The following is a 12,696-nucleotide window of genomic DNA, read 5'->3' on the forward strand; positions in this document are numbered from 1 at the left end:
TTGTTAAATGAATTTTGCCTCATTGTACAACCTTTCCCGCCACAGCGGTTAAGTGAATCACTGCATTTGTTAAGTTAGTAACATGGTTGTTAAGTGAATCTGGCTTCCTCAATGACTTTGCTTATCAGAAAGTTGCAAAAGGGGATCACATCACCCCGGGACACCGCAACCATCATAAATAGGAGTCAGTTGCCAAGCGTCTGAATTTTGATCACAGAACCATGGGGATGCTGCAACTGTTGTAGGTATGAAAAACGGTCGTAAGTCACTTTTTTCAGCATGGTTGTAAGTTGGAACGATCACTAATTGAACTGTTGTTAAGTCAAAGACTACATGGAGGAGGAGGAAGGAGTATTAAGTATGTTCCCGGCTTGTGCTATTTATCAAAATAATAAAGGTGGAATATAAATTAGATATAAAGATATAACGTACGCATAGTCAAGACCATGGTTTTCCCAATTGCAATGTATGGCTGTGAAAGGTAGACCATAAGAAAGGCTGAGTGCCAAAGAATTGAGGCCTTTGAACTATGGTGCTGAGAAGACTCCTGCGAGTCCCCTGGACTGCAAGGCGATCAAACCGGTTAGTCCTAGAGATCAACCCCGACTGCTCTTTAGAAGGCCAGATCCTGAAGTTGAAACTCAAATACTTTGGCCACCTAATGAGAAGGAAGGACTCCCTGGAGAAGAGCCTAATGCTGGGAAAGATTGAGGGTAATAGAAGAAGGGGACGACAGAGAATGAGGTGAATGGATGAAGTCATGGAAGCAGTAGGCATGAGCTTAAATGGACTCCAGAAGATGGTAGAGGACAGGAAGACCTGGAGGAATGTTGTCCAGGGTCAGACACGACTTCGCAACTAACAAAATAAATTAGATAAATAAACTTTTTGTTTCTTTCATTCCTAAACTCCACGAATCTTCATGCTATCTTAATGCAAAGCAGCTGGAAATCCACCTTACATTGCTTTTTCACACTAACCTACAAAAATATCTTGAGGATATCTATGGAGATTTTCAGTCATCCTGATCATAGTTGTCGCAAAGAGGCTGAAGAAGCTTCTTGGATGAGAAGTGAAACATCTTCAAGTGAAAAACAAGAAAGTCCAGTTGCCCAATGAAAAGCACCTTTGGGATATCTTGAGAACACAGATTCACCAAAGATGTCATGGCTGAGGGTACCCAGAGCAAGTGTATTTGAGAGTTTGGGGTTATTTACATCAGAGCTCTCCAAACTTGGCAACTTTAAGATTTGTGGACTTCAATTTCCAGAATTCCCTGCTGACTGGGGAATTGTGGGAGTTGAAGTCCACAAGTCTAAATGTGGCCAAGTTTGGAGACCTTTGATTTACATCAGGGGTCTTCAAACTTGGCCCTTTTATGACTTGTGGACTTCAACTCCCAGAATTCCTCAGCCAGCATGCATGGTTTGCATTTTCATCCTTGTTTTCCTTTTTTATTTTTTTTTTAAAAAAACATGTTTTATTTATGCAAAGAGCAGACACAGCCAAAAACTGAGATCGCTACTTTCTTTTTTTTTGCAAGTGACTACAGAGGGGCAGATATAATAATAGTGATAATGATGATGATGATAATAATAATAATAGTAGTAGTAGTAGTAGTAATATAATAGGTGGCCTTACTAGGAACTGCTCCCATCCTGCGACGATATCTGTAATAACATCAAACATCCATATCTTCCTATCCCAGGTCCTTGGGAAGGACTCAATAGATAGACAAAAATGCCAAATCCAGTCTGAACATCTGGCTGACTGTGCAATGATTAATAATAATAATAATTGCAAAAGGCGGCCTTATTAGGAACTGCTTCCATCCTGCGACGATATCTGTAATACCATCAAACATCCACATCTGCCTATCCCAGGTCCTGAGTAAGGACTCGATAGGTAGACAAAATGCCAAATCCAGTCTGAACATCTGGCCGACTATGCGATGATCCATAATAATATAATAAAGTTGGAAGGGACCTTGGAGGTCATCTAGTCCAACCCCCTGCTCAGGCAGGAAACCCTATACCATTTCGGACAAATGGCTGTCCAGTCTCTTCTTAAAAACTTCCAGTGTTGGAGCATCTTCTGGAGGCAGGTTGTTCCGCTGGTTAATTGTTCTAACTGTCAGGAAGTTTCTTCTTAGTTCCAGGTTGCTTCTCTCTTTGGTCAGTTCCCATCCGTTGCTTCTTCTCCTGTTTTCAGGTGCTCCAATGCCTCTTCCTTTAGGACTTTTTTCTCTTGTGCTTTTCTCTGACATGGGGTCTCCCCATGTGCATAAGAACCACATGCCTGGTCCTGATAGAAGACAAGAGGAATCGCTACCATTGTGCAATTCAGCTAGGGTTTGTTTCAATTCAGCAATTAGAAGGTGATAGGATTAGAGTCAAATTGATCCAGTTTAATGGAAGTCTCAGCAATAAGCTCTAAAGGAAATATGTCAAAATACTTTCAAGGATTTCATTATAATTTTTTTGGCAGAATGGGGTAAAAATTATAGGGATGGCAAACTCCTTAGAGGCCACTAATCCTGCAAAATTTCAGCTGGATTGTCTCAAAGGTTTCACTACAATACATCTTAAAAATATTTCCTTGAATCTGTTTTTTTTAAAGCAGAATTAATGGGGATGAGAAAAGGACAGTCAGCAGCCTGTACATTGTCCAGGAAGAAATCTATAGAGTAGCTCTCTGACTTAAAAAATAAACATTTAAAAATATTTTTAAGAAGTAGGTTCTTAAAAATCTGCCACCCTCCATTCTTAACGAGTGATCATTTAATTAGTGATGGGAGCAGTGATATTCTTCACACCTAAAGCCAAGCTAAGAATGACTGTTTTTTGTTTTGTTTTGATTTGAATTAGCATGATTTGCTCATCCTTTGGCTATAGTGTAGGACTTCATGTGAATCAGGCCTCTGATGCAGACCTTTAAAGAGCAAACTTGAGTTTAGCTTTGATTAGCAGCAGTTGCAAACAGTGGAGAAATGGAATTCTATAAGAACAGAATGTGTGGCTTCTTGTGTGAGTTCATTCCTTACAGAGCATTTAATGTGTGCCAGTGTATCACAGAAAAAATGAGAATAAAGGCTATCTCAGTGGTGGCGAACCTATGGCACGGGTGCCAGAGGCAGCACTCAGAGCCCTCTCTATGGGCACGCGTGCCGTCGTCCCAGTCGTAGGCCTTCAGCTGGGTTTTATAAAACCTTTTCGCTTTAGGCTTCTGCCGCCATGTGCAAAAAAAAAAAAAAAAAAAAGGTTCAATCAGTCAATTTCAACTTCTCGCGGGAAAAAAAAAGAACTTGCAAAGTTGGAATTGATTGATTGAACTTTTTAGTCCCACCCAGTCTGCCATTACCACCGCAGCCACGCCCACCCAATGGGCCACGCCCACCCGGCACTCGATGATGCATGTGGGTTTTGGATTGCAGTTTGGGCACTCGGTCTCTAAAAGGTTCGCCATCACTGGGCTATCTTATTATTTAGCTGATATGCCCTATAATCTGTATTCAGTTCTTTGGAAGGGCCCTCATTAATTTTGAGGGAGAGGGTTACTTCTTAAGTGCACAGGCTGGATTCACACATGGCAAAATATAGCTTGACTTGTTTGGCTTATCATCTTATATAAACGCAGAAAACTTTAGTCAACAGACTAGTTAAACCAGCGGTTCTCAACCTTTGTGTGATGGCGACCCCCGTCACACGGGCGCACCGCGCATGCACGGGGCGCCGCGCATGTGTGCCTCCATGCGCAGGGTGTGCATGCGCGGGGCCCCCATACGCGGCGGCACGCATGCACGGGGTGCCCCATGCGCAGTGGCACACATGCACGGGGCGCCCCCATGCACGGCGCGCATGCGCGGGGGTGCTACCCATGCGTGGCGGCGCCACCCCCTGAGGGGGGAAAATGGCGGATCGTGTTGTTTGGCGACCCCCGTAAAATGGTCGTTCGACCCCAAATGGGGTCGCGACCCATAGGTTGAGAACCGCTGAGTTAAACTGTGGGGTCCTTTGTGCTCTTAGAACTTGGTGGTTTTCTTGCAGACGTTTCATCACCAAACTAGGCAACGTCATCAGTGCAACCCTGAGCTACAAATATTATCTTCTACGGCAGAGGTCCCCAACCTTTTGGGCACCAGGGAGCGGTTCTGTGGAGAGAGGTTTTTCCGTGGACCGGAGGGGGCGTGGTTTCGTGTGCTGCCTGCATCTTGTGAATGGGGCTTTGCTTGTTTGTGTGGACCGGTTGCTGGCATGCTGCGGCCCGGTACTGGTCCACAGACAGGGGGTTGGGGATCCCTGTTCTATGAAGACTAGTTAATATAAGCTGCTGTTTAGGGTAACTTGAGTTCCCAACCACTTAGACATCTTTCCACTTTGGGTTCAAAGGAGGAGCCAAATAAGGAGTCCGAATAGAGATAATAGGCAGAAAATGCAGATGCGAAGCTTGTGCCTTCACTTCAAGATGGGCTATTGTTTGAAAGGGCTTCCTTGCCAGCTGCTTGCTCATAAATAATGACTTGGTAAGACACCGGCCTCAGATGCTAGGCACCACATGGAGTTAAGGCATGCTTGGCTTGGCTTTGGCTATTCTCAGATCTATTGTGTATGCCTTTCCCATTAATTCTGTCCATAAATCACCTGAAGTTTCCTTTGTAACAAAATAAATAGCTGGCCGAATTTTTCCAGGGCCCTTGAAGGATAATAGTACTGTGTGCAAGTCCCTCTAGCACAGGGGTTGGCGACTATGGCAACTTTACAACCTGTGGACTTCAGCTTCCAGAATTCCTGAGCTGAATGAAGCATGGTGCATTTCCTCCTTTGCTTACCCTTCCTACACACAGCCAAGCAAAGAAGCTATAACTCAACCAAGTTGAATTGCATGCAAACTTACTACAGCAACCAATCATGATGAATAAATGAGATGCACCATAACCATTGAAGAGACCCTCAAACATTCCATTAACAACTGGTTTGGGATGGGATGCTTACCAGCTACAGCAGTGGTGGCGAACCTATGGCACGGATGCCAGAGGTGGCACTCAGAGCCTTCTCTGTGGGCACACGCGCTGTCCCCCCAGTCCTAGGCCTTCAGCTGGGTTTTATAAAATCTTTTCGCTTTAGGCCTCCGCCACCATGTGCAAAAAGAAAAAAAAGGTTCAATCAGTCAATTTCAACTTCTCGCGGGAAAAAAAAAAGAACTTGCAAAGTTGGAATTGATTGATTGAACTTTTTAGTCCCACCCAGTCTGCCGTTACCACCGCAGCCACGCCCACACAATTGGCCACGCCCACACAATTGGCAACACCCACCCGGCACTCGACGATGCATAAGTGGGTTTTGGGTTGCAGTTTGGGCACTCAGTCTCTAAAAGGTTCGCCATCACTGAGCTACAGTGTAGAATATTTGGTTTGGATGATACGTGAAGTCACCCATGGGTTGGTTCATACATCCTATATGGGCCACCATCTTTTATTGGCTTCACTTAACTATAGTTTGGAAGATGTGTGGGTTCTGATAAGCAAGGACAAGTCACATAAGGGGCGGGGGCGGGTATTTATGCGTTGCCATGGGGTTACATGGGTGGGAAGCTCCTAGGGAGCACACGTAACCATTTCAAAGATGGCTCTTAGCATGTTTAGATCTCTACATGATTGACTTGCGGAGGGTTTTCCTTTGATTTGATACATGGTATAATTTTCCCTCTTGGCTTGGTTTGTCTAGGGCTTTTTTATTGTGGTTTGTTTTGCCTTTTAATCTCCAGTACATCTGATAGGCAGCTTACGTTCCTGGGCAGTGGAAAAGTGCCATAAAGAAGAAGAACTATCCGTGTAAGATTTATAGTGAGAAAGCATGGGCAAAATCTTTCATGAAAGAGACTCCATCCACGTCTATGAATTGATAAATTTCTAAATTGTGGGATGCTTGGTGCTCTCTAAGCTTCGTTGTTTTCTTGCAAACGTTTCATTACACCAGGGCTTTTCAACCAGTGGTACAGGTACCACCTGTGGTACATTGGCACCTGGCAGGTGGTACGTGACCATCCTAGAAAAGTGGTAGCAGGGGAAGGGAATGAGCTGAACCGGTGGCAGCACCGCACAAGCCTGAGTGAGAGATGGCTGGAGCTGCAGGGCTGTCAGGACTCAGCGGAAGCGCCAGGATCAGCACCAGGGTCCAGCTGCAGCTAAGTACTGATCCTGGCGCTTCTGCTGAGCCAGAAGACGTGCCGATCAGCTGGAATGTTGCAGCATCTCCAGGGTCTTGTGATTCATATTTATGATGGTCACAGTGTCCCAGGGTCATGTGAAGTGACCAAAACCTGCTGTAACCACCCAGCAGACAGGGGGAATAAAAACCAAACACCCCCACCCCACCCCCACTGCCAATCCTCAACAACAATGAAAACCTCGGACAGGAGGAAGAGCGCCGCTGGGTGGGCAGGCAGATGTCTTGTTTGGCTGTGGCTTGGGGGGCACTTTTTTCAGTGCCATTGTAACTTCGAGCAGTCACTAAGCAAACTGTTGTAAGTCGAGGACTACCTATACTTTATCACTTTTTTCCTTTTTGTGGGAGATCATCAAGTTTTTGACACCTTGTTAGGCTACTGGTGGTACTCAGATATTGCCATATCCTAAAAGTGGTACAATGGGTGAAAAGTTTGAAAAGCCCTGCATTACACAACTAGGTAACATCATCAGAGACAATAAAAAAGCCAAGAAGGAAACCAAAAGACGAGAACATATCCTCTCCAGCAGCCTACACTCAGATAAGCAGGGATTAATACCAGACAAACGATCAAGCAAAAAAAAAAAAATACCCTAATCAAAGAGAAAACCACACTTCCACTAACACAGACAAGGCAAGCTACTGTTTATAAACAGGGAGCAAACCCCACACTCCGTTGCGCTGATGATGTTACCTGGTTGGGTAATGAAATGTCTGCAGGCAAACAACCAAGCTCAGAGAGCACCAAGGACCCCTCATTTCAACCCTGAGCTGCAAATATATTATTTGTTAATGTCTACATCAGTGGTTCTCAACCTTTTTAATGCCGCGACCCCCAACTGGTCGTCAGTCGAGGACTACTCCACCGGTTGTAAATCGAGGACTACTCAACTGGTGCAGCACCTTTTGCAGAACGGGACTTTTGGCGGGCTCAGCAGGGCAGAGACAGCCTGGACAATTCCTATTGGCTTTTGAAAGCCAATAGAATTAGACTCTATTCACGAGAGTCTATTCTATTGGCTTTCAAAAGCCAATAGAATAAAAGGGAGTAGCACAGCTAAGGAAAAGGGGAAAGAAAATGGCGGACTGCATTGTTTGGCAACCCCCGTGAAATGGTCATTCGACCCCAAATGGGGTCCCGACGCACAGGTTGAGAACCACTGGTCTACATTATCTCTTTCTCCTCCTTTTTCTCCCCCTTTCTTTTTTTACTTTTCTTTAAGCATCTTTTCCTTCCAAAGCATTCTCAGCCTGGCTCTCTCCAGCTTCTTTCTTAAGGCTCCTAGTTTTGCTGCATTAACCCCCCCCCCCTCCATGGCTCTTCTGTTCCGGCACGTGGAAGCCTTTCCTTCAGGGCCCCCCTCCTGACCTATTTGTGCTGGGAAGAATCCAATCCCCAGTTGAACAGCTGCTCCCAGGGATGAACGTGACTTTTCAAGATCTTTGCCGGCTGCCCTCCCTAATTTTGATGCAAATCTCCTTTGGCATTTTGAAAAGAGGGATTAGCAGAAAGGAGGGGAGGGGGTCCCCACAGGGTGGGAAGGCTCCTCTCAGCGTGCCCACTATTCCCTAAGCAGCAAGTTTTGCTTTCTCTTATTGTTTACTGGCTGAATGCTTTACTTGGGGGGTGGGGGTGGGGGGGTTGGCTTTTGAAAGCTTTCATTGTTGTGACCTGCTGCCAGAAGCAAGCCAGCCTTTTGAATTCTTTTTGAATTCTTTGTGCACGGATGTGTTTTCCCTTTTTTTGGGTGGTGGTGGTGGGGAGGTTAGAATGTCCCTAGGAATCTGGCTAATAACTTAATAGCTTCTCTACTCCTACTGCAAATGCTTTGTACGGCACAGAGTGGACAGATGGAGGCAAAAAAAAAAAAAAAAAAAGGCAGATTTCTCTGTAGGCTGCCCCATTAGCTCTGGCTTTTCAAAATCAGGTGTTTTCCCCCAGCTTGCCTTTCCTTTGGTTTCTTTTATGCTTGGAAAAGCTTTCCTTCTCCTTTCACCTCGCCGGCTGGTTACCAAAAGAAAAAGGATGGCATAATGGCTGGGGGGGTGGTGGCATTCAGGCTCTTTATGGGCACAGGGGTGTGCAGTTTGCCAAGATTGTGTTCCCAGCAGCTGGCCTGCACAAATGAGGCTTGCCATTTGGAGATTGTCTCTGCTTAATTGGGGAGCGGCAGCTATGCTAGGGAATAGGGGGTACATGTGGATCCCTGAAAGTGCTTAGAAAGAGGTTAGATACAACCCAGGTACGTACAGCTGAAAAAGCTTGGAAAGGGTCCGGGACAAGTAGTCCTCGACTTATACCCATTGGTTTAGCCCAGGGGTAGGCAAGCTTGGCTCTTTTATGACTTGTGGACTTCAACTTCCAGAATTCCTGAGTCAGCATGGCTCAGCTTGGAAACCTCTCCCTTTCCCCTCAGCATGGCTGGCTCAGGAATTCTGGGAGTTGAAGTCCACGAGTCATAAAGCAGCCTAGGCCTAGACCAGAGGTAGGCAACCTTGGCTCTTTTATGACTCGTGGACTTCAACTCCCAGAATTCCTGAGCCAGCTATGCTGAGGGGAAAGGAAGAAGTTTCTAAGCTGAGCCATGCTGGCTCAGGAATTCTGGGAGTTGATGTCCACGAGTCATAAAAGAGCCAAGGTTGCCTACCCCTGGTTTAGCCACTGTTCGAATTACAAAAGCCCTGAAAAAAAATGGGATTTGTAACCAGTCCTCATACTTACGATCATTGCAGCATCAGCACAGTGATCAAAATTCAGCTACTTGGCAACTGGCGTGTATTTCCAATGGTTTGAGCTTCGATTAAATGCCTATATATGCAGTGGTGGGATTCAAATAGGTGAACAACCGGTTCTCTGTGTGGATGCCACTTCCGGAAGTCCATTCTGGGCCTGGGCCACAAAAAAATAGCTACCGGTTCTGCCGAAGTGGTGCGAACCGGCTGAATCCCACCACTGTATATATGGCATTTTAACCAATTAGCCTTAAGGCGAGTGAGGAACCTGCAAGTGAAATGTTTTTAAAAAGATTCTCGTGGATTGCTGACTCATTCTTTCTGCTGCAGGGTTTGTGACAGGGCCATGTAAGATGAGTGGAAGGTCATGAGTTGTGCACAGTCTTTGAGAGTGTGCAAGCTTGCATGTAGATTTGGAGAGAAAATCAGTGATTGGTGGTAGGCTAGCAAGGGAAATGGGAGTTGACATTTAACACACCTGGGGGGGGTATCAGATTGGGAAAATCTAGATTAAATAGGACTTGCAACCAGTCTAGGGAAAAATATTCAGATGGACAACGATGTAGCCCAGGTGTAGAAAGAATGTCGTAAAGGGGATTGGAAAGGCAGAACTTTGGGGAATGGCAATGAATTTTAGACTTTATTTGACCGGTTGCTATCATGCCCTCTTTTCCTCTAAAATGATTTGTGCCCCTGATTTTGCCAGTTGTATGTGCCTGTAGGAGAAGGAGTGGCAGAGATGGGGGCGGAGTCAAAAGAGGACTCAGCCTGGAATCTCTACATAGCCACAAATGGACTAAATCCAACCTCTCTTGAATTCCATTGACTCTAATCTAGTACCGAAATAGTGCTAATCCTTAGTTGAGTAAATTTCTGTGCATAGGCCTGAGCAATAAACTTCTCATGTCGTCCTGTCTTCAGCATCTGACGGTGCTGGTCTGGTCACGTTGGGCCTTAACCTACGACTGTAGTGATTTAACATCAAAATTCAAATTCCAATGTGACCACCTGTATGGTTGCAAAAGCACTCTGTACAGTAGTCATGACCGCAGGGGTGTCAAACTGCCAGCCTGTGGGCCAGATGCATCATAGCAAAACCGCTCCCACCCCATTGCCGGCAATGGCAAAAAAGTCGTGACACGTCACGACACGTGACATTGCAAGTTTGAGACCCCTGCCCTAGGAGTTGACTTTGACTTGAGAGAGTCTACATTTATTAACCAAGTTCTATCCAGGCCATGTCATTGGTTGCTTTGAACTGCAGTATTTTGTTAGGAACAATAATATCATTTTTTATTTTGGTGAGAGATGGGAGGAAATTTCAAAAATTTATGGAAAGAGAATATTTGTTTGTTCTAAGATCCTAATGCAGTACAAGAGCTCTATTATGCTGTCTTTGAACAAAAATGTGCCAAACCCTCATATTTTATTTACTGCTTACAACAAAGGATTAGCACAGCTGAGTTCCTTGTTAATATTGCACATCTTCAAAATATTCCCTTCGCTAAGCGAAGCTTGTAGCTTTAGATACATGAGCTGGTGCTTCTAGAACAGGGGTCTTCAAACTCGGCCCTTTTATGACTCATGGACTTCAACTCCCAGAATTCCTCAGCCAGCGTGCCTGGCTGAGGAATTCTGGGAGTTGAAGTCCATGAGTCATAAAAGGGCTGAGTTTGAAGACCCTTGTTCTAGAAAAACTTGATTTTTCAAACATTGGCATCGGGACACGTTCTTGCAATGGGATACCTGCAACATGACACTATGTAAATACCGTTTTGCGCAACTTCTCTCTAGAGTGTGGCAGGCTGGGGAATTCTGGGAGTTAAAGTCCACCCATCTTAAAGTGGCTGAGGTTGAGAAAGATTGCTCTAGAGCAAGTCAAGTCGATGTGGCTGTGATTTGATTTGATTTGCAATAGAATTTAATGTACTGCACTGATGTGCAAGCTGTTTTGATTTTTAAGTGCAAAACAGCTGTTTGGAAGACAAAACAATTTGGTTTGACCTAAGGGAAGGTGTTTTGAAGAAGGCATTTCAAACCTGGAGTGTTTTGCACAGTCCTTTTGAATTGTGATTCAAATTTTGCAAAGCCACATAGTTGAGTTTTTTTTTTTCAGAATGTAACATAATCCCTCAAAAAGCTTGACCTCTGACCTAAAACCTTGGGTATAACTCAGGCATCATAACTTATGCAATGTGATTTAAGCAAGGAGCAGTGGCTCTATTCAAGATTCCTTTGAGACAAAAGTAATTAATTCAGTGTAACACTAATCATCAAAATGATCATTCCTGGACAAACCTAATGATGCAAAAACTAGTTAATTTACAGATCACGATCTCAAAGAAATTCGCTTGATGTTTTGTTGGATCTTTAAAAACCAACTGATTTTTATTGTGTTTGACATGATGGCACATAATCAAGCTGAATAACCACACAACTACAATTACAACCGCAACTGGACAGATCTAGATCTGAACTCATAATACAGGTAGTCCTGTATTGCAACTCAGCCCAAAATTTCTGTTGCAAAGCACGACCGTTGTTAAAGAGAGTTTTGCCCCATTTTACGACCTTTTTGTCACAGTTAAGAAAATCGCTGCAGTTATTAAGTAATTCACGCAATCGATAAAGGAGTCTGGCTTCTCCCATTGACTTTGCTTGTCAGTAATCAGGTTTACAAATGGTGATCATATTAGAATTTTAGAATTTAGAATACTTTATTTGGTCAAAATTGTGATTTAGACACACAAGGAATTTGTCTCCGGGACAGTGCAATTGCCATAAATACGTGCCAGTTACGAAACCCACGAATTTTGATCAGGTGACCATGGGAGTGCTTCAACAGTCGTAAATACAAAAACTGATCATAAGTCATTTTCTTCAGTGGTATTGTAACTTTGGTCAATAAACGGATGATTGTAAGTTGAGGACTACCTATATAGTTCTTTGACCTTATTAGTTTTGGGCTACTCATGACTTTCAGCAGTTAAAGGGGAAGAAGGGCTAAAAGATGGCAACAACCTTAAGCAGCGGTGGGATTCAAATAGGTGAACAATTGGTTCTCTGTGTGGATGCCGCTTCCGGAAGTCCATTCTGGGCCTGGGCAACAAAAAATGAGCTACCGGTTCTGCTGAAGTGGTGCGAACCGGCTGAATCCCGCCACTGATCTTAAGCCATCCGACTGACACTAATGTTTTCTTGGGCTGTTTTTTTTTTTCAGGAAAGTATGCCCCAGACGCCTCCCTTTGCAGCGATGTTTGACAGCAGCGGCTACAGCCGATACCTGTTCCAGTCCAAAGAGGACAGCTGTGAAGGGCTGTATTACCATGACAACAATCTGCTCTCAGGATCTTTGGAAGCTCTCATCCAGCACTTGGTGCCCACTCTCGATTACTATCCAGATGTAAGTCTTCTCCATTTGCAAATTAAATCCGCTCACCCTGCTGTGTCAAAAGTGGAAGGCATGGCAAGGAGCCATGAGACATGTAGGTTATGGAGAACGATTAGAGAGCAGGTCTTGCCAGCTCCACTTTTAGGCTGTCTTTCTTTTCTTTTTCTTTTTTTAATTTCCATAATGTATTTTATCAGTTTATCAAAATATAAAATGCAGAAGTACAAAGAAAAATGAAAACAAGGTGAAAAACCAGAGAGGAAAAGGGGGGAAGAGAGAAAAGTGTAGGGTAAGGTGTCCCAAAGGTGCTTTTTCAAAAGGCGACTGGACTTTGTTTTTCCTTGAAGA

The 12,696-nt window shown here is 44.4% G+C and overlaps 1 protein-coding gene across 1 annotated transcript in view; it reads left to right on the forward strand.

The window, feature by feature from the left end:
- Positions 1–12,696, forward strand: part of RASGEF1B (RasGEF domain family member 1B) — a 286,249-nt gene that overhangs the window by 243,622 nt on the left and 29,931 nt on the right. Inside the window, exon 3 of the mRNA XM_039350890.1 lies at positions 12,178–12,360. Coding sequence (XP_039206824.1) covers positions 12,178–12,360 — 183 coding nt within the window. The remainder of the gene's footprint in view (positions 1–12,177; positions 12,361–12,696) is intronic.

This window comes from Crotalus tigris, unplaced genomic scaffold, assembly GCF_016545835.1.
Source record: "Crotalus tigris isolate CLP2741 ecotype Arizona unplaced genomic scaffold, ASM1654583v1 scf7180000018362.2422785, whole genome shotgun sequence".
Classification (NCBI taxonomy): domain Eukaryota; kingdom Metazoa; phylum Chordata; class Lepidosauria; order Squamata; family Viperidae; genus Crotalus; species Crotalus tigris.